General features: G+C 40.8%; 1 protein-coding gene across 7 annotated transcripts in view; it reads right to left on the reverse strand.

The window, feature by feature from the left end:
* The window catches only part of SORCS1 (sortilin related VPS10 domain containing receptor 1), a 562,818-nt gene that overhangs the window by 186,388 nt on the left and 353,520 nt on the right, over nucleotides 1-22,910 (reverse strand). For all 7 annotated transcript variants that reach the window (XM_082611124.1, XM_082611122.1, XM_082611123.1 and 4 more), the window contains exon 5: nucleotides 1,820-1,893. In XM_082611124.1, the coding sequence (XP_082467250.1) occupies nucleotides 1,820-1,893 (74 nt within the window). The remainder of the gene's footprint in view (nucleotides 1-1,819; nucleotides 1,894-22,910) is intronic.

The raw sequence follows: 22,910 nt of genomic DNA on the forward strand, positions 1-22,910 counted from the left end.
AATGATTTGTCCCTCATACCTTCTCATTGGCAAAGCATCAACTTCATTTCCAGGTTAAACCAGGGGAACCACATTAATTTAGTTTGGTCTTTTATTTATTTATTCTCTGAGGTTTTTCTATGAACATATAACACCCAGTAAAAGAGAAAAAAGTATGGACCTGCTTCCAAAAAGTGACTTTATAATTTACAGGCAAAACACATGGAGATGCAAGGTATCTCATGAATAAGGGACAAAATGAATAAGTGAGGAAGAGAAGAAATGCTGATCAGAGAAGGGAGACTCAGTGACAGCTACCACTGAATTCCTGGAGAGGGGCATCCAACTTAGATGCCAAAAACAAAGCTTCAGCCATTCCTGAGTGGGAGCAGCAGGGAAGAGGTGAATAATTTCTGAGCAACAGAAACCCTATTTAGTTATCAATGTCTCTGTGATGGGGAAAGAAAAAGTATCTTTCCATATACAAGTCTCTAATGTGTTAACTTTGAGCCAGTTTGTTTGCAAATGACTTGTCTTTTACTTTTTCAGGCAGTTTCACTAGTGTCTTAAGAGATTTATCTGTTCTCTGGCTTTCAAATCCCACAGGGTCTTAGGGCAGTGTTTGAAAATAAGAAAGATAAAAATGCATTCCTCTTAGAAGTGAGAGAATTGGAGAATTGGAGTGGTGGGGGAAGCTATTAGGTATGTGGAAGTCCCAAGGCATGACGAGAGGCAGTGTGATTTCAGGAGGAGTAAAGGGGAGACAGCTTTTACTGTCCTAGCTGCAGGAAGCTCATTGGCTCCTAAAAGGTCATTGCAACAATGATTCTCAATGATGTGAACAAGGGATATTTAAACTCTTGTCTGAGCTAGTTCTGCAGGGCACTGTTTATACTAGCAGAAGTCTGGAAACAACCTAGATGCCTTTTCCATAGGCAGATTAGATAAATTAGGATAAGGCAGAATCACATCTTTTATAGGGTTTAGGTGGTAAATTCTAAAGGGATTGATAAGTAATGTCAACATTACACTAGAATGCTTTGTACTTGTTCTTATTTTGCTGGGATCTAGGCCCTTGGAAACTCAGAAGCTAAAAGGAACTTGTATTATCCCTTCTTTTCAATTGTAGTAACCCAGGGAGGGAGGCCACCTCTAATTTAACCAGGGGGATGGGCTCAGGAGGTAAAAAAAAAAAAGAATATTACTTTCTTTGCCTCCTTCTTTTCTGTGTTGTTCAAGCCACCCAGTCTATGGTATTTTGTTATAGCAGTCAAAGCTGACTAAGAAAAAACAATTACTAATATGTATATTTATATTTACACGCATTTAGTAATTCAGAGAACATTTATGGAAGGATAAGTAAGAAATTAAAAACATTGGTTGCATCCCATTTGATGATGAGAATGTCTAGAAGACTTGAAAGCAGGAATTGGACGAGGATCTGCCTTTTAGACTAAATAAGATCTACTTATTTACACTGAAAGCCTTTATACGAACATGCCGTATATGTGTGTATCACGCTTTTAGTAATAAAAGTCACTATTAAAATGTTCTTAAGTGTCTGTCTCAAAGTCTCATCAAAATATAACAGGACAACAGTTACAAAGCCCCTGTTGTCCATTAATCTCAGTTATCTATGTTGGGTTTGTTAAGTGATTTATGACACTGCTTTAACATTCCCTTAAGATGTTTACCACTCCAATGTCACCTTCTGCCCTAGGGGATGTGTGCGTAACCCAATAAGAACAGACTTCATGTGAGTTCTGGGTGAGGAAAAGATTCCAATGCTCATTTACACAGGTGATATCTTAAATGTGCTAGAAAATAGAGTGAGACTTACCAGTAGAACCTGTTCGGTACGACCCCTTCCTGGATAAGCTGCCACCTTCTCCCAAATTCAGCAGAGCTGTATAACTGTGGACAACAGAAAGTATTCAATACCACGACTTTACGGTACATTGAATGCACAAACATCAGTTCACTGGATAATTATTATTTTTATTATTATTATTATTAACAATAATAATATCTACCATTTATTTAGCACCCATTCTATGCCAGATGAGTGCTCTGGTATCAGTTCTACTCCCCACATACATTCTGCAAGGCAGAATGCAGACATTAATATCCCCATTTTACAGTTGAGCAAACTGAAGCTCACAAAGATTAAGGGATTTGTTGGAAATCACATGCCACTAAATATTAGAGTGAACTGGGATTCATACCCCGTTTTGCCTGGTGAGCTGTACCACTGGCCCTAGCCTAGGCAGACTGTTGTCTGGAATACAAAGAAGTCCAAAATCTAGACCTGGCTCTCAGAAAGCCAATAGTATAACCAAAACCTGACTGAAATAACGAGCATGCCACCAGTGATAAAGGAATGCAAAGGAAGGAGACTCAGAAGTCCATCAGGGATGCTTCCGAGATATGTGGGGATTCAACTGGGACCTGAACGAATGGCAGAATTCAAACTGACAAAAATGGGACAGGCGTTACTCACAAAGGGAACAACGTGGGTCAAAGGTGAGAAATGCAGGGACGTTATATGAATAAGCCTGGCTTATCTAAATGAATTTAGATGAAAATGTTGAGGGCAACTTGAAAAAGGCTTTGAAGGCCAAGTTAGGGAGACCAGAATCGATCCTGCAGGGAAGAGGAGCCAGTGTTGGTTTCTTAAAAAGGAAGCAGAGGAACTTCAGGCTCTAACAGCAGCCCACATGGACTAAGCTCTTACTATGATCCAAGCGCTTTTCCTGCATTCCTTCATTTATCCGCACACCATCACTGCCAGTATTATGGCCATTTTACTGATGGTTATTGAAGATTTCAAGTCCAGTTGCTACACTGCTTCAGTGCTTTCCGAGGGCAACTGCAAGGAAACACTTCTCATAAGACAGGGTCTAACCCTCCAAATGCTCCTTCCCCTCCAAAGTTCTTTCTTCTCTTACATCTCGTTCTTCATTGCTGGCTTGCTCCATACCTGTCCTTCTCCAGTCATTTTTATAGCACCATGGAAGCTTTTCTGCCTCTAGAAGTGTCCTCTGATGGCAGCCCAGAGATTCCTATTACTCTAGGTATTCTGGTTCCCATGGACATTTGGCTGCTGATTGGAAAAATACCATTTGGAAAATCTCCTTTCTGCTATGTGCCTGGTCTGTAACCCACTCACATCGCAGTCGTCCACCACTGCATTTGCCAAGTCCCACAGTGAATGGATGGTGAGTCACTTTGTACTGAGTACTATGATTGTCCTCCCTCTCCAGCCCCAGCACTCAGTGAAGGGTCAAATGACTCACCAAGTGACTCACCAAGGCTGCAGATGTACCAGCCATGTCCAAGAAATAAGTCAGCTCAAGTGGGTACTTACTGACCCTTGGAAGAGCTTGCTACTACGACATTGTATCCACTGGATCAAAACACATCCTGAAGTCAAAAAAAGGCTGAAATATTTGGCTACCAAAGCGAGCAGCTCACTTGGCCCCAAGTACAGAGTATTTGGGCATCCAGCCAAGAAGAATCTGTGGCTTTTTCTTTCAAGTCTTATTACTTTTCTCTGCCCCATCATGCCTGGGGGAGAAAGGTTTCCTGGGTACATTTCATGCTTGATTCATTTTAAGGGCACCAAGGAGAAATGGGGAGACAGCGTCCCTCGTAGAAATAACAGAAGATAAGACAACACCCCCCCTCTTGATTCAGAACCCAAGCAGCCAGAGGGTGCACATCCTGCTTCTTGTTTCCCAGCATGTCCTGAACACTTGCATTTTGATATTCAGACTTGGATTACAACAGCAAGCACTTGATCTGGAGTGTCTGATACTTCCTCTCCCCTTGCACCATCTTTTTTAATTGAAACCCAGAGCTGCACTGCTTTCTACAAGTTTAAAGGACCCAGAGATCACACCACTGTGTGTGCCTATATCTATTTATAAATGTATGTTAATACCTATATTTATATATAAAGATTTATGCAAATGTAAGAGAATCAGGGTGGTTTGAAATAATAATAATTCTCTGTGAAGGCTAGACTCGCCACCTATATTCTGAAAATCATATATAAACTCTGAGCTCTCCTAAGGCTACACCAAGGGATTGCCATCTCTGCCTTTACACAGAATTCATCTCTGTGAGGAATTGTTGGGTTCCAGCATCTGTGTGTATATTTTTTTTTCTTCTATGTCTTTTTTAATTGAGCCCCCTAGGCTTGGATTCAGAACCTGTGGACCAGTCAGGTATGTCCCATGATATTTGTTTGTATCCTCTTCAAGGGGATGCTTTGTTATTTATGATCATCCAGAGGCCCCTCAAGCAGTGGGTACACCAAACAATCCAATAAACCAAGGCTCTCTTATTCAGCTCAGTGACATCTTTTATAGCTTCCTATCTCAAAAGGTACCCTTTAGTGTCAGTGGACTCGTTTTCTCACCTTTCCATTCACACGTGGGCACATGCCTCCTGCCATGCCTTCGCTGGTGCTACCCACTCTGGCAGAGGTGGCTTTAAGACTTGCCTACCTCAATGCCAGTCTTCTTTTTCAGTCCAGATCAGAGGACATCTTTTCTATGAACCCTCTCCTACACACTGAGATTTCCCAGTGGCCTCATTTCCAAAGAATTACGGTACAAGGAATGCTATCAAACTGTAGTCCACGTATTTATATTTAACTTTCTTAGTAGCCTTCCAAGAGAGCCTTTTATTAATGCAAGGCAGAAATTCCTTCCTATCTAAAATCACTCTAAAATATCTGAGATCACTCACTGCCTCTTTGATGAGATCACAAAGTTTTTAGGTGTCTGGAATCCCATCCTTCTGTGTCTATAGAGCACCTAGCCCATAGTAGATGATGAAGGTAGAAAAAAAAAAGTATTGACTTTACATCATGCAAATTGCCTAGCCATGGATCTAGCTAGTAAAACACTCAGGTTTCCCAAAGGATAGACAAAGGTAATTTAGCAGAGGAATTATGTTTTACTTCCATGGATCCACAGCTAGAGGTCTGTACCTAAAACCAACAAACAAAACTATAAATATCAGTACATTTGAAACTTGCAAGGACTTGCAGGCAGGGTCTTGAATATTCACCCCTAGACAGAGCTGCTCTATATACTCCACCTACTATTTCAAACCTTTTCTCCCTAAGAAGTTAATTCTCCAGCCTGATGTTATACCAAGAAAAGAAGAAAACAACTCACAGCCATCCAAGATATAATTAAACCTGCAGAATCTGGCAGCAAAGTTTTCCTCCACTAAAAACAGTGCGATCAAAGCCTTTTTTACCCAATGACTGTCTCAGCCACCAGTGGAAGGCTTTCCGTGTAGAACGAGTCAATGTCCTTTAATAAAATTCATAGTGTTGGCAGCACCTAAGTAAGATTTATTTCCCTCCCTGTCTGTCTCCGGCTCCAAGGTTTCTCAGTTCTGTCAGAACACAGAACTGAGAACTATCATTACTATCTGTCACATCAGAGAAAGCATCGGCCGCTTTCTCCAGCAGTGCCAAGCCTAGAGAACGAGTGAGGTAGAAAGATCAGGGGGAGGAAGAGAATATTTCAACTAGTTTTAGGAGAGCGCTGCTCACCTACTAAACCTCTATCTTGAACCCCCAAAGGCCATTCTTGGAGGGGTTTAGTTTTGTTTTGTTTTGCTAACACTGGTACAAAATATTGGGAAAAAACGTAGTAGACATTTTAGAAAAGGAGGGGGAAAGGATTCTGGTTAACTAAGAATGCAAGGCAGATAATGCTTCCCGTTTAGAATCACTCTAAACTATCTGCAACCACTTCCCCATCTCAGTAGATACAACTTAATGAGCACAAACCCACTGTTCATCTATGCTCAAGACCTATTAGCAGCCTCAGGGCCCAACCTTCTACTTCGTTATTATGCTGGTCTGGGGCTGTCAACACTTCTTGCCATGTTCCTCCTCTGAAGATTTAGCCCGTCCTTCCTCCCTCCCTCCCTCCCTTTCTCCTTTCCTTCCTTCCTTTCTTCCTTCCTTCTCCTATTTTTTTTTTGACGTCTCTCACATTGACTTGTTTTCTTCCCATCTGCCTTTGTCTGCTATAAGAAGAGTGCAGATAAAAATACAGTTAATTGCAAAGGATCCAATTTCAACGGTTGGTTTTATTATGAGCTTTTAACCAATTGTACAATCATCTCTGGTGTCATGCTCCAGAGGCCTGCAGGGCTGCAAGTTGGCTGAGGGGCACAGGTTCCAAGGGAGAATAAAGAGAGAGGCCACAGGAGGACAAATAGCTTGGAGGTGGGCAAAAGTGAGATTCATTGACTTTGCTCAGGATACCTAAACTATAGCAGATTAAGATGGGCTGAAAGAAGTGGGGTATGAGAGCAGCTGTTTCCAACTTTCATTTTCCATCTTCTTACCATTCACATTTTGGTTGGATCCCTAGCAGAGTGGCATCTTTCTTTGAATAGAAATTCCACTTCCTTGTGTTAACGCAAAAGCTTGCAAGCACCACTGTCTCCAAAAAGTCTTCTCCATAGTTCTAAATGAGATCAATGCAGCCCCTCATTTTAGATTGTTAGATAGGTACACATTAGGAATTTTCTTTTGCAGCTAGGAAATCGGCGCAAGGACACCATTTGGTAGAAGGTAAGAGTGACAGCATGTTTCAGTCTTTGGTTGATGGGATTGGATGCTTTCACCACAAAGGTCCCCACGGTGACTTTCCCATCAGGAGGCAGGTCCCTGGGTCTCCCCCACGTGGGCTCCTGCAGAGGTTTCCTTGTTGGAGGGACACTTCCTGCAGTTGGTTCTTTTCAAGGTTGCCTGCTCCTTCCCCTTTCCTTCTCTGCCCGTAATATTTTAGAGGCAGGAGGCTTGCAAATTGCATTTCCTGAAAAGGCTGACAGAAAACCCTGCCAGTTCTATTTGATTTGCCTCATCCTAATACCACCCTAGGGATGGCCTGGGTGCAAAGCATTCATCCACCTCATGACTCTCCAGTTCTCACTGTTGTTACTGCATTCTTTTTAGCAAGAAAGAGATGGGATCTTGAGGACTTCAAATAAATTTCTAATGCCAGCCCCCAAGGCATTGCAAATATCAAGCAATCTCCTCCCCCAGCCTCAATAGGAAGAAAATCAATCCAGAGAAATCCATGGTCTTCAGAGATAAGCTCTGCTGCTCTAGTTGCACAGCACAGGAAGCCAGAACCCACTCTTAGGGGAAATCACATTATAAAGGAACTAAAACTTCACCCAGCGCTGACACAAGCCTTCTCCTTGGCCGGTAGGTACAGGGATAGATAGAGAACCATGATGACCCATCCCAGACCAGCTCCCCCAAACCCCGAGAGATGTAAGTTCCCCAAAGAAAAAGCTAGCTTCTCAGGGGATATCACACACGAAGTATAGTAAGTGTTATATTTTGTCCAGAGTGCTATGGTGGCTTTATGTAAGACAGGAAGAAGCTGGGAACCTGCCAAAGCTTTCAAGGTGGGACTAGGAAAACAGTAAAAGGTCTTAATTTGAAGATGCGAAAAAAGAGTGTTCCAGGGCAAGTGGGTCAGTGTGAGCAAATAAACAGAGCAGCAACGGTTAGAGCGGTATCTTTGTTCTTCTTTTGTCAACTTCAAGAGACCCAGTTTGGTGGAGGTGTGTAAAGGGAAGTGACTTGGGAGCAGAGGCTATAAACATGGCCTGGGAGCAGAATGGATGAATGCAATCCTACCACAACTTGCGGGGAGCTAATGGAGACTGTTCCCAAAGGTCAAAAAACAAGGGCGCCAAGGCTGAGCGCTCAGGCTTTGCTGATGAAGAGAGAGCAGGAATGATGACACGTCACCGGCTCCATCAATCTCTCTGAAGGCTGGATTTATCAAATCTGTCACTGGCCATTCCCCAGCTGTCACCGAAGTCTGTCACACACCCCATAGTTGTGTTTGGCACTTTGAGGCAGGCTTGGGGGATTCGACATATGGAACTGGGGCTGGCTGGGCAACAAGGGCCAATATGTGGCTGTGGACCAGTTCAATTCACGGACTCTTCCTGTGCTCCCAGGTCTGGAGGTACTCAGGGAAATTTCAAATGCACTCTTGGCCTTAAAGCTTCTATAATATAGATATAGAAATAAATGGAAGATAAGTAAAATGATTAGAAGCTAGTAAGGATCTGTATCACAGATCCCCAAAATCAAGACACTGATGGGAAAAAATGAATAGCCCTCAATGACCATGTAATCATACCATTATTTAAATGAATATATGATGAAGCTCAGCAGGTTTTGAGAGACAAAAATAAGCAGGAGGTTGGGGCTTCCCTGGTGGCGCAGTGGTTGAGAGTCCGCCTGCCGATGCAGGGGACACGGGTTCGTGCCCCGGTCCGGGAAGATCCCACATGCTGCGGAGCGGCTGGGCCCGTGAGCCATGGCCGCTGAGCCTGTGCGTCCGGAGCCTGTGCTCCGCAACGGGAGAGGCCACAACAGTGAGAGGCCTGCGTACCACAAAAAAAAAAATAAAAATAAAAAAAAATAAGCAGGAGGAGAAAATTGTCACTTGGGACATAACTGGAAGTGTTCCTCCGTAAGATGGATCCATTAGCCGTGTGAAGATGGAACAGAGGAGAGAGATCAGTTAGAAGGTGACTGCATCAGGGCAGGGAAGAGATGGGTGCCTGGGTGAGTCAGGGCCCCTGGGTGTGGGAAGGAGGAAAGGCAATAACAACCACAATAACAACAATAATAATAAACAAAATTTTAAAAGGAAAAAAATCTGAGTAGAAGTAGAGCGTAAGAGAGGGTCACTTTTTTTTTTAATTGAAATATAGTTGATTTACAATGCTGTGTTAGTTTCAGGTGTACAGCAAAGTGATTCAGATATATATATATATATATACATATATATATATTTGAGTGTGTATATATATATACTCTTTTTCAGATTCTTTTCTATTATAGGTTATTGCAAGATATTGAATATAGTTCCCTGTGCTATATACACACAGGGAACTATAAATTTTGTCTTAAATTTGAACGATGGGCTTTAGATGCTTTTCTGGAATATCCAGATATTTAATCTAATCATTCCAAGGACTACTAATTTATTTTTATTTATTTTTGCTTTTTAATTTACTTATTATTGAAGTATAGTTGATTTACAATGTTGTGTTAGTTTTTGGTGTACAGCAAAGTGGTTCAATTATATATATGCATATATATATATATTATTTTTCATATACATATTCTTTTTACATATATGTATTCCTTTTCATATTCTTTTCCATTATAGGAAAGAATGTCTTGTTATTACAAGACATTGAATATAGTTCCCTGTGATGTATAGTAGGACCTTGTTGCTTATCAATTTTATATATATAGTAGTGCGTATCTGTTAATCCCAAACTCCTAATTTATCCTTCCCCCCACTCCCCCTTTCCCCTTTGGTAACCATAAGTTTGTTTTCTATGTCTGTGAGTCTGTTTCTGTTTTGTAAATAACTTCATTTGTACCATTTTTTTAGATTCCACATATAAGTAATATCATATGATATTTGTCTTTGTCAGACTTACTTCACTTAATATGATAACCTCTAGGTCCATCCATGTTGCTGCAAATGACATTATTTCATTCTTTTTCATGGCTGAGTAATAAATACTCCATTGTGTGTGCGTGTGTGTATGTGTATACCACATCTTCTTTATCCATTCGTCAATGGACATTTAGGTTGCTTCCATGTCTTGGCTGTTGTAAATAGTGCTGCTATGAAATTGGGGCACATTTATCTTTTTGAATGAGAGTTTTCATCTTTTCTGGATAAATGCTCAGGAGTGGGATTGCTGGATCATATGGTAGCTCTATTTTTAGTTTTTTAATGAATCTCCATACTGTTTTCCATAGTGACTGCACCGATTTACAGAGAGGGTCACTTCTGAAAGCTCCAGTCATTTTACCTGGGCAGGGGGAGATGTTACACACAGACCCCTGGGACTAGAGCTGGTGCAAGGTTGGAAGAGATGAGCAGGGGTCACAGTGTTTCAGTCACAAGCTGGTCCAAGGGGTCACAAGGGACTGCTGGCTGCCTGGGAAGCAGCCAGGGGTAATTCCCCTCTGACATGCCGGTCCCTCCCTCTCCCTTCCTCTGCTGTGTGATCTTCAAACAACAGCTTTCTCTCTGCTGTGAAACTCAGCTCTTGAAATGTGTACTAGTGCATCTGTCAGAGGGAACAGGTCTCATGGTAGGTTGGAGAGTGGAAAGATGGTTACATAAAAATAGAAAAAAAATTGGCAATTAAAGAAAAGGAAAAAAGAAAAGTACCGCAATGGCTTTTGTAGGGAGGCAAGTGTTTTGGTGGAGCGAGGACTGAGTGAAGAGGCTCAAGCCTGGATAAGACTCCTGTGGCTCCACCAACCACCTTGGGAATGTTCTTAACCTTTCAGAGTCTCAGATTCCCCAAATTCTAACTGGCATAATGATACATCTGATGTTTCATGTAAGAATAGAGTTGAGGTATCAATGTGAAAAGTCTGGCATAAGGCTTGCCACAGAGTAAAAGGTCAATACTAGTTCTCACACTCTCCCCTTTCTGCTGATTATTGCCTCTAGCCTGAGCTTCCACAGGCCCTGAGGAAGGGAGGAATGGCAAAGAGAACTTGTGATTGCTCTTTTCTTCCTGACTTTCAGGAAGCCAAGGAAGGACCCTAAACAATGCGTCCATGTCCCCAGCCTCTGAGGTTGGATATTGCTTAGCATGGCCTTTCCTGGAGTAGCGGAGGCTGTTTGGCTTTGGATCACAAGTCTTCTTGTTCTTGGACATTGTCTCATCATGACTATAGTTAGATCAGCCAGGCAGGCATTGGAATTAAGCAAGTCAAGAGAGTGAGAGCCTTTCAGATGAGAATTTGTGACTCTATCTCATAGAATTTTTTTAACATCTTTATTGGAGTATGATTGCTTTACAGTGTTGTGTTAGTTTCTACTGTATAACAAAGTGAATCAGCTATATGCATACGTATATCCCCATATCCCTTCCCTCTTGTGGCTTCCTCCCAGCCTCCTTATCCCACCCCTCTAGGTGGTCACAAAGCACCAAGCTGATCCCCCTGTGCCATGCAGCTGCTTCCCACTAGCTAGCTATTTTACATTTGCTAGTGTATATACGTCAATGCTACTCTCTCACTTCGTCCCAGCTTCCCCTTCCCCTTCCCCATGTCCTCAAGTCCATTCTCTACATCTGTGCCTTTATTCCTGTCCTGCCCCTAGGTTCAATAGAACCAATTTTTTTTTTAGATTCCGTATATATTTGTTAGCATACGGTATTTGTTTTTCTCTTTCTGACTTACTTCACTCTGTATGACAGATTCTAGGTCCATCCAACTCATTACAAATAACTAAATTTCATTTCTTTTCATGGCTGAGTAATATTCCATTGTATATATGTGTCACATCTTTATCCATTCATTTGTTGATGGACACTTAGGTTGCTTCCATGTCCTGGCTATCGTAAATAGTGCTGCAATGAACACTGTGGTCAATGACTCTTTTTGAAGTACGATTTTCTTAGGGTATATGCCCAGTAGTGGGATTGCTGGGTCGTATGGTAGTTCTATTTTTAGTTTTTTAAGGAATCTCCATACTGTTCTCTATAGTGGCTGTATCAACTTACATTCCCACCAACAGTGCAAGAGGGTTTCCTTTTCTCCACGTCCTTTCCAGCATTTAATGTTTGTAGATTTTTTGACGACGGCCATTCTGACTGGTGTGAAGTGACACCTCATTGTAGTTTCGACTTGCATCTTTCTAATGATTAGTGATGTTGAGCATCTTTTCATGTGTTTGTTGGCAATCTGTATATCTTCTTTTGAGAAACGACTATTTAGGTCTTCTGCCCATTTTTGGAATGGGTTGTTTGTTTGTTTTTTTGATATTGAGCTGCATGAGATGCTTGTATATTTTGGAGATTAATCATTTGTCAGTTGCTTCGTTTGAAAATATTTTCTCCCATTCTGAGGGTTATCTTTTTGTCTTGTGTATGGTTTCCTTTGCTGTGCAAAAGCTTTTAAGTTTCGTTAGGTCCCATTTGTTTATTTTTGTTTTTATTTCCATTTCTCTAGGAGACGGGTCCCAAAGGATCTTGCCATGATTTATGTCATAGAGTGTTCTGGCTAGGTTTTCCTCTAAGAGTTTTATACTGTCTGGTCTTACATTTAGGTCTTTACTCCATTTTGGGTTTATTTTTGTGTATGGTGTTAGGGAGTGTTCTAATTTCATTCTTTTACATGTAGCTATCCAGTTTTCCCAGCACCACTTATTGAAGAGGCTGTCTTTTCTCCATTGTATACTCTCGCCTCATTTATCAAAGATAAGGTGACCATATTGTGCGTGGGTTTACCTCTGGGCTTTCTATCCTGTTCCATTGATCTATATTTCTGTTTTTGTGCCAGAACCATACTGTCTTGATTACTGTAGCTTTGTAGTATAGTCTGAAGTCCAGGAGCCTGATTCCTCCAGCTCTGTTTTTCTTTATCAAGATTGTTTTGGCTATTCAGGGTCTTTTGTGTTTCCATACAAATTGTGCAACTTTTTGTTCTAGTTCTGGGAAAAATGCCATTGGTAGTTTGATAGGGATTGCATTGAATCTGTAGATTGCTTTGGGTAGTAGAGTCATTTTCACAATGTTGATTCTTCCAGTCCAAGGATATGGTACATCTCTCCATCTGTTTCTGTCATGTTTAATTTCTTTCATCAGAGTCTTATAGTTTTCTGCATACAGGTCTTTTGTCTCCTTAGGTAGCTTATTCCTAGGTATTCTATTCTTTTTGTTGCAGTGGTAAATGGGAGTGTTTCCTTAATTTCTTTTTCAGATTTTTCATCATTAGTGTATAGGAATGTAAGATATTTCTCTGCATTAATTTTGTATCCTGCTACTTTACCAAATTCATTGATTACCTCTAGTAGTTTTCTGGAAGCATCTTTAGGATTCTCTACGTATAGCATCGTGTCATCTGCAAACAGTGACAGATTTACTTCTTTGCCGATTTGGATTCCTTTTATTTCTTTTTCTTCTCTGACTACTGTGGCTAAAACTTCCAAAACAATGTTGAATAATAGTGGTGAGAGTGGGCAACCTTGTCTTGTTCCTGATATTAGTGGAAATGGCTTCAGTTTTTCACCATTGAGAACGATGTTGGCTGTGGGTTTGTCATATATGGCCTTTATTATGTTGAGGTAATTTCCCTCTATGCCCACCTTCTGGAGAGTTTTTATAATAAATCGGTGTTGAATTTTGTCAAAAGCTTTTTCTGCATCTATTGATATTATCATATAGTTTTTATCCTTCAGTTTGTTCATATGGTGTATCACATTGATTGATTTGCGTATACTGAAGAATCCTTGCATTCCTGGGATAAACTCCACTTGATCATGGTATATGAACCTTTTAATGTGCTGCTGGATTCTGTTTGCTAGTATTTTGCTGAGAATTTTTGCATCTATGTTCATCAGTGATGTTGGCCTGTAGTTTTCTTTTCTTGTGACATTTTTGTCTGGTTTTGGTATCAGAGTGATGGCGGCCTCATAGAATGAGTTTGGGAGTATTCCTCCCTCTGCTCTATTTTGGAAGAGTTTGAGAAGGATAGGCGTTAGCTCTTCTCTAAATGTTTGGTTGAATTCGCCTGTGAAGCCCTCTGGTCCTGAGCCTTTGTTTGCTGGAAGATTTTTTATCACAGTTTCAATTTCAGTGCTTGTGACTGGTCTGTTTATATTTTCTGTTTCTTCCTGGTTCAGTCTCGGAAGGTTGTGCTTTTCTAAGAATTTGTCCATTTCTTCCAGGTTGTCCATTTTATTGGCATATGATTGCTTGTAGTAATCTCTCATGATCCTTTGTTCTTCTGCAGTGTCAGTTGTTACTTCTCCTGTTTCATTTCTAATTTTGTTGATTTGAGTCTTCTCCCTTTTTTCTTGATGAGTCTGGCTAATGGTTTATCAATCTTGTTTATCTTCTCAAATAACCAGCTTTTAGTTTTATTGATCTTTGCTATTATTTCTTTCATTTCTTTTTCATTTATTTCTGATCTGATCTTTATGATGTCTTTCCTTCTGCTAACTTTGGGGGTTTTTTGTTCTTCTTTCTCTAATTGCTTTAGGTATAAGTTTAGGTTGTTTCTTTGAGATGTTTCTTGTTTCTTGAGGTAGGATTGTATTGCTATAAACTTCCCTCTTAGAACTGCTTTTGCTGCATCCCATAGGTTTTGGGTCATCGTGTTTTCATTGTTACTTGTTTTTAGGCATTTTTTTATTTCCTCTTTGATTTCTTCAATGATCTCTTGGTTATTTAGTAGCATATTTTTTAGCCTCCATGTGTTTGTATTTTTTACAGTTTTTTTTCCTGTAATTGATATCTATTCTCATAGAGTTGTGGTCAGAAAAGATACTTGATACAATTTCAATTTCTTAAATATACCAAGGTTTGATTTGTGATCCAAGATATGATCTATCCTGGAGAATGTTCCATGAGCACTTGAGAAGAAAGTATATTCTGTTGTTTTTGGATGGAATGTCCTATAAATATCAATTACGTCCATCTTGTCTAATGTGTCATTTAAATCTTGTGTTTCCTTATTTATTTTCATTTTGGATGATCTGTCCACTGGTGAAAGTGGGGTATTAAAGTCCCCTACTATTAATATGTTACTGTTGATTTTCCCTTTTATGGCTGCTAGCATTTGCCTTATGTATTGAAGTGCTCCTATGTTGGGAGCTTAAATATTTACAATTGTTATATCTTCTTCTTGGTTTATCTCTTGATCATTATGTAGTGTCCTTCTTTGTCTCTTGTAATAGTCTTTATTTTAAAGTCTATTTTGTTTCATATGAGAATTGTTACTCCAGCTTTCTTTTGATTTCCATTTGCATGGAATATCTTTTCCATCCCCTCACTTTCTGTCTGTTTGTGTCCGTAGGTCTGACGTGGGCCTGCTGTAGACAGCATATATACAGGTCTTGTTTTTGTATCCAATCAGCCAGTCTATGTCTTTTGGTTGGAGCATTTAATCCATTTACATTTAAGGTAATTATCAATATGTATGTTCCTATTACCATTTTGTTAATTGTTTTGGGTTTGTTATTGTGGGTCTTTTCCTTCTCCTGTGTTTCCTGCCTAGAGAAGTTCCTTTAGCATTTGTTGTAAAGCTGGTTTGGTGGTGCTGAATTCTCTTAACTTTTGCTTATCGTAAAGGTTTTAATTTCTCTGTCAAATCTGAATGAGATCCTTGCTGGGTAGAATAATCTTGGTGTAGGTTTTTCCCTTTCATCACTTTCAATATATCCTGCCACTCCGTTCTGGCTTGCAGAGTGTCTGCTGAAAGGTCAGCTGTTAACCTTATGGGAATTTCCTTGTATGTTGTTTGTTGCTTTTCCCTTTTTGCTTTCAATATTTTTTCTTTGTATTTAATTTTTGATAGTTTGATTAATATGTGTCTCGGCATGGTTCTCTTTGGTTTTATCCTGTTGGGACTCTCTGCACTTCCTGGACTTGACTATTTCCTTTCCCATGTTAGGGAAGTTTTCAACTATAATCTCTTCAAATATTTTCTTAGACCCTTTCTTTTTTTCTTCTTCTTCTGGGATGCCTATAATTTGAATGTTGGTGCACTTAATGTTGTCTCAGAGGTCTCTGCATCTCTCCTCAATTCCTTTCATTCTTTTTTCTTTATTCTGCTCCCTGGCAGTTATTTCCACCATTTTATCTTTCAGTTTACTTATCCATTCTTCTACCTCAGTTATTCTGTTATTGATTCCTTCTAGAGTATTTTTAATTTCAGTAATTGTGTTTTTCATCACTGTTTGCTCTTTAGTTCTTCTAGATCCTTGTTAAATGTTTCTTGTATTTTTCCCATTCTGTTTCCGAGAGTTTGGATCACCCCTACTATCATTATTCTGAATTCTTTTTCAGGTAGGTTGCCTATTTCATCTTCATTAATTTGGTCTTGTAGGTTTTTACCTTGCTCCTTCCTCTGCAACACATTTTTTTGTCATTTCATTTTTTTTTTTTTATGGTTGGTGCTGCTTTCCTGTCTTACTGGTTGTTTGGCCTGAGATGTCCAGCACTGGATTTTGTAGGCAGTTGGCTAGAGCTTGGTCTTGGTGCTGAGATGAAGACCTCTGGGAGGGCTCACTCTGACTGATATTCCCTGGTGTCTGAGGTTCTCTGTTAGTCCAGTGGTTTGGACTCAGAGCTCCCACCGCAGGAGCTCGGGCCCAACCTCCACCCTGGGAACTAAGATCCCGCAAGCTCTCAGGCTGAAACTTCTTTCCAGTGACTAAGTTGGAAAAGAAGGACTAATTTCTTTAAGCAGGAACACAGCAAGAGGGCAGGCAGGCAGGGCCAAAAAACCATTCTTATCCACTCTGATTCTGATAGTATTATTCTGGTATATTAATCACCTGCTATTCACAGTCAGATTATACTTTGCAATCCAAAAATGTTAATACACTGACTGAACTCACCATTCTGGCAAGAATCCTTTATATCAATAAATACTGAATTGCGGCCTATGTTCTTCTTTTTACCTGGAGTAGCGGGATATTAGTACTTGAACCATTCATTATGATTAAAATGTCCTTGTTGCTCGTGAAGATTAGAGGACCCAACCCTTTGCTCTGTTCAGTGGCCACCAACTAGATCCTTAGTTTCACTTAACTTCTTGGAAAATGCATGCTGTTGTTCACAAAGAGAACAGGAGGGTGGTGACGAAATGTTTCACTTCTTCAGTAATAAGTGTTGACATGCAGCAAAAATCGATTGAGTGGAACCAAGGTGGTGGCAGTAGCGATGGCTGGAGGGGGGACCTGCGTGGGAGCGGCAGGGGCGAGGGAACACACTGCACTGGCTCGGGAAGTAGGCTTTTCTCACTTGAAGGGAAAAGGAGGTGCGGAAAGGGGCCAAAGAGCAAACAAGGATGGGTGAGGAGGGTAATTCTCCCATCTGGAAGTCCTGGGAAAGCCATCTCATGGTATTTTATATTAAGGGTCTAGCTCAGTAAAGGGACCTGGTCATTTTAGAAGGGTAGCTGACTTCTGGTTTTTCTTCCTCTTGCCAGCTGTGAGATCCTGGCTGGGCCTCTGGATCTCTTGGAACACCTAATGTGCCATTTGTAATCTGAACTTACAATATCCTATTATACTGAAGGGAGGAAGTTGGAAAAGATAACATTTAAAAAAAATTTAGTATGAAACCTACAGTCATAACTTCACAAAATATGTCTATTTACAAGGCCAAGACTTCCTCCTTCTCAAACCACTCCCCTCCTTGGCAACACTGCTGGCAGCAACCATGCTTGACAAGGCAGGATACAAGAAAATTTTACCATTACTAGATTCTAAAGGGCCACACTCAGAGATAAGTTTTTTTCTGGATATCCCTCGAGCTCATTTAAGAAAGAGGTCCATGCCCTCTTAGGATGTCAAATGTCCTTCAAACTTTCCCAGACTGGTGCCTGGATTAAGGAGGCATCTTAATCCATTTAGACAAGTGTTGGTGGGTAGAATAGATCAAAATAGCTGGCTAAAAAATTGCACAAGCAAAAATGTAATTTATTTCAAAGTTTAAATAGCCACCAAAAAGCATAATTCTATCTGTCCAAACCTTAATCCCAATCACTCATTCAAAAATGTCCATTTCTCCTTCTTCTTGTAGCTCATTTTGTTCAAATTTGAGAACGGGTAGATCAAACTGCTTCAGGTAGCAATTGAAAAATAATGATACAACCTGGTTAAACAAGTTAGCTAAAGTGAACACAGGCCTTCCTCGTTTGCATAAGATGGCATTTCAGCTGGAGAATTTGTTTTATAAACAAGCATTGGGGTTGACGTTCAGCAAGCTCCCTGGTTTCCACTCTAATTGCCAGTTTTGTTCTTGAATACTTAAATTATTTACATATTCATGAGATTAGAAATCAGCTCTGACATTGGGAAATTTCAAGCACATGGAAATCTTGCCGAAGCAGCATGGTATATAACGCTCCACATATTTCTTATGAATAACTGAGTGCCTTTTAGTGTAGTGCCTTGGGAAACGTGATGGCATTAGGTAGGTATCAGTTTCTTAAGTGTTTGTGCTTGTGCAGAAATCATTTGAATATCCCCAGGGGGTTGAATTTGAAGGATCCATTTATCTTTCATTTCAATCTTGCCCTTTTGACATTAAGGGGCTGCTAGGTCTACTCAAAAACAAACAGAGTTGCTGTAAAGGCAAATACTTTAATATTTAATGGCTTACTGTTATTACAATAATATTTTCTGAGTACCATATATTGGTTCTTGCTTGCTCTGTTCATTCTGGTTCAGTGGTACCTTTTAGTGATTGTCTAAGGGGACATTCAACGTTGACTAAATACGTATAACATCATGTATTGGGAAGACACCGGATTACGGCTAAGGAAGCCTTGCGTCTAAACCTAGTTATGCCACACCAGGTGGCTCTCTCCTAGGTCTTTGAATAATACATTGGCTGGCATTCATGTGGTGCTAGCCATGTGCCAGGCTCTGTGTTGAGTGTTTTACATAAATTATCACAGCATCCTCAAACCGTCCTGTGAGCCAGGTACTGTTATTGCTTCTACTTCACAGCTGGCGAAACTCTAAAAGTTAAATGACCTGCTGAAGGTCACATGGCCATTTGGAGGGCCTGACAGAGTAGAGAGCTGATGTTCCTGCCTCACTTGCTGTGCTGTCTATTGCTGGTGAGAAACCAGTATGACTAAGTTTTGGAAAATGCTGACATCTCTTCCCTTATCAAGCAGTCATTATTTCCCAGAGAATTCCTGGCATTCAAAGCTGTCGTTATAAGCAATGGCCATCTGTTAGTGCTCAGTCAGGAAAAGTAGGAAAGATTAAAAAGAAAGTTGCATTCTTTTTTTCTTTTTTTTTAAAGAAATGTATATGAAACTGTTTAAATAAAATTGCAGGACTGGTAGAAAGAAAGAAGGGAGAAAGCTAAAAGCAGTTCTTCTTCTAAAAATTTACTTTTATGCAAGTTACTAAAATTCTATTGTATGCTCTCAAATACACTGGCAGTATAATTTTCCTTTTCTATCAATATATGATTTTAATTCAAACTCTGCCTTCATTTATACAGAGAACACCACTGTTAATATTTAGGGTTTCAATTATTTGTGAATAGGGTTTCCTTACGAAAACATGATTTCCTCCTTTAAAGCCATGTTTTGGTTTTAAGTGTATCTTACACATATTTACCAAAATACTGAAGGTGAGGCCACCGTGCAAGCCTTAGGATTTCTTATTTCTTTCATAAACTTTGATACTTTGGAATACAGAGGAGAACAGAGATCCTGCAAGCTCCTACATGGTATTACTTGGACTGCTGACTCAGGGCTCCAGAACAAGTGAGACAACACAAACTCATGAATATTCTAGAACTGCCACAAAATGAAAGGTGACCCACGAAACTGTCCTAAGGGTTTTGTCCTCCCTCCACAGAATTGATCACTCATTTGTATGCATTTTTGTTTTTAGTTCACAAAACAATGGAACGTTTCCTGAAATAAAACTGACAGGAAGATCCATGAACAGGAGAAAAACAAAGATAATGGGAAAGACAGAGAAATAAGAAAAAAGGTGATCTGGGGACGAAGACAAGGCAGCAGATGAGGTTGACTTGCCCTGCACGGCTTTCTGTTTTAAGTTTTTGAGTTAGTTATAAACACTTAAAAATAGGAAAATGTCATATCTCAAACAAAGCAGGATTACTTCTCTCGAAAAACTCTGAAAAGTCTGGTGACATTGAATGAGCTGTCCTCGGGGGCAAGAACAGCAGGCTGGAGCTCACCAAGACCCCCCACCACACCCCACCCTCTTGAAGGAACACCTGCTCTCCAGCTTCTCACAGCCCAGACCCAGCCGCCGTGTTCAGTTAGTTGCTTGCTTATCTGTGTAGGACCTGAGTCCACGGTCTAGAAGGGCTTGGGCATCCAGAGTGGGGAGAAAAGGCTCACCGTAGAGGACTGGAGAAAAGTGGACCCTCCCGCTCACGGTCAGGGGCAGCAGGTACATCCGTAGGAGAGGCCTTGCTGCCTGGATAAGCCGAGCAAGGGGGTCTCTGCTCCCCAGCTGTGACGCACTCTGAGGCCCAGGAGCGTCCACGTTGGCTTCACAACATTGCAGACTCGCCCCTATACAGTTCGTTCCACGGTGTAACCCCTAACAGAGAGGCCCCGAGCCCAGCGCCCCAGGATGGTCAGCAGAGCTGAGGTAGATGCCTATTCTTACGCATTTCTCCTGTTGTTTTCTTTCAGTCACATCTGCGTTTTGTTTCCCTTCATTTCCACTGTCTCCCAACACATCATGTTTAGTGAGGTGTTTGAGACAGACGGAGAGATGCCATTGGAGGCAATGTTTCCTAGCACAGTTTGTACACTAGTTTATTGCCAAATTAAAATAAAGATGTAATCTGGCACACTTGGCCTGCTGCTAAGCCTTCCTTGGGTGGTTTCCTGTATTGAGGCAAGAAAGTGGGGGGAAAACAAGGAAGGAAGAGGAAGCTCTGTACCTCTGTTCTCCTGGCTGCTCGGTTTCCAAATGCCAAGAAACAAAAGGAAGGAGCAGAATGTTTGGTTTGCCTACTGCTTAATTACAGAAATAACAAAACTAAATAATGGAGAGTGAGATGTTGGTGGTCCTGGCATAAATGCTGTGGAATTCTTCACGGCATCCACAGTGATTCACTGCTGTTTTGTAAGAAGCTTAAAAGGTGTGGCTGTACATAACAGGTATCCCTCTGCCCATTTGGCATGAAGTTTCCATAATGTCTATAATGCTTATTTTTCTGAAAATTCCAGGGCTTTCCAAAGGCACATCCTCACATAGACCCTTCAGAGGCCAAGGAGTCTATCGCCTGTGTCTATACCATGGAAGTCCCCCAACAGGGCTTTTTAAGAAGTCAAGCTACTTCTTTTAGAGCTTCAAAGGGGAAAAGGTCCTAAACCTTTTCTCTTCAGTCATTCTAGTGGTAGCTGGAGAGTCACATGCTCATTCAAAAAAATTTTACCTCTTGGCAATCACCTAGATATTTAATATCACAGGTAGATTTCTCTAAGAAAAAATAAGAAAAAAGGCTAATATATCAAAATAACCTGATCTTATGAATTTTGAGAGCATCTGATCATACATATTTCTCCCTGATTAAAAGCCTTTTTTTTTTTTTTTTTAATCTGGCTTCCTATGGAATGATGGCCGGTAAAACTCTGTCTTGGGCCAGAAAGCACAATCTGTTCAACCAAACTCTTTTGAGTCCCTTAAAATGCTCACATCAAAAAGCCTCTACTGAGAGTCCAGACACTCAAGATGAAATGCAGTTGGAGCAGAACGCCACGGACCACATGGGCTCTTTCCTGCAAGCCAGAGATCCACACTTTGTCTTCGGGGACCTCAAAGTCTCATTCACTAAAGGTGAGAGAAAGCAATGGCAGGGAAATAAGGGAAAAGCAAAGGTGGCTATGTATTAAAAAGAGGAGCGTATGCCTCAAAAGACTGACAGCAAACAAGGGAAGAGAGGAGAGGAGGTCTGTGCACAGGTGAGTGCTGACGGAGCTGCCACCTCAACGCAATAACTTCTAACAGACGGTGCTCTCTACCTGAGGATTCTGTTCACCACAGGCTGGTTGAAAACAGCATCTGGCAAAGGGAATCCTAGCACCAAAGTCACCATCTTTGCCGAGAGTTCTGCAACAGTAGCAACTGTCACAGACATATTGATGAACAACACTTACATGAAAAAATAAGTGTTCCCATTTCCAAAAGTCACTGGCCTGCCAACACTAGCATGGGGCTCTCCTTAGGGCCCATTGCTGCATCTCATCAGGGTTCAAAGCTCCGTGATTCGTGGGTGATTGCCAGCTATTATTTCCATATCACTGACCCACGTGAGTGGCCATAGACCTTCTCCACTTGACTCTGGGCCAACACCACCAGCTAATGGCTCATTGGATGGCTGCAGCCCACTCCACTCCCCGCTAATGCCCCACTCCTCATGCTGTGATTCAAGCCCTGATATATGGAGCCCTTCCCCAACCCCTACTCATATTAGCAGGTGATCTATAATTCTTTTTTCCCAGGATGATTTCTCCTTCATTGTCTTCTGGAGAAACAGAGAGCTTAGCAGAAAGGCTGGCTTCTGCCCCTTTGCTAATCTCCAGATATCACCATCCATTTAGTTGCGAACCCTACTAAATATCATATTCAAATTCCAATTGCTGAACTTAGACATGTGACACCAATGAGTGGTTTTCCCCTTTGGGAAAATTCATTAACGTCTAAGATTTTTGGTTTGTTAACTACATACAGAGCAAAGACTTTTAAGGCTTCTTCTACCTCTAAAATGATAGAATTCATTCGGTCTGTGGTCACAAAAGATACTTTCTGGTCCTGACCAAGACTACTGTGATACCATCCTAACTGGTCTCCTTGATTTTGACCTCACAGCACCATAGTTCATTCTAATATTACTACCAGATTAATCTTTGTAATCTATAGCTCTGAACACATAATTCCACTGACCAAAATGTTCAAAAGGCTCCTAATTGGGAAAACAAAAATTGTTTTGCCTAACAGTCAAAGTGGTCCCAAAAAAATTAAGATTAGGTTCCAGGAGTACATGTATAACTTTCCCAAATTTCAGTTTCAGCCAAATAGACACATTCACAATCCTGTTTACATGAGTTTTCTAACTTTACAACTTTATATTATTGTTTATGACATCCCTCTTGTGGAAAAAGTGCCCCCGCCACCCCCCACAGAAATACGACATTCATTAAAGTCCAGGTGAAATCAGTTTATAAGATCTCCATCTCCTAAACTTGGGCTGCCAATTTTATATAATCCATCCGCTACTCTGACTGGGTATCTACCATGTGTGAATGAAGGATCTATCTGCCTTTTTAGTCCCTCTTGGACTACTGAACT

This window comes from Mesoplodon mirus (genome assembly GCF_964341445.2).
Source record: "Mesoplodon mirus genome assembly, chromosome: 2".
NCBI classification, from domain to species: Eukaryota; Metazoa; Chordata; class Mammalia; order Artiodactyla; family Ziphiidae; genus Mesoplodon; species Mesoplodon mirus.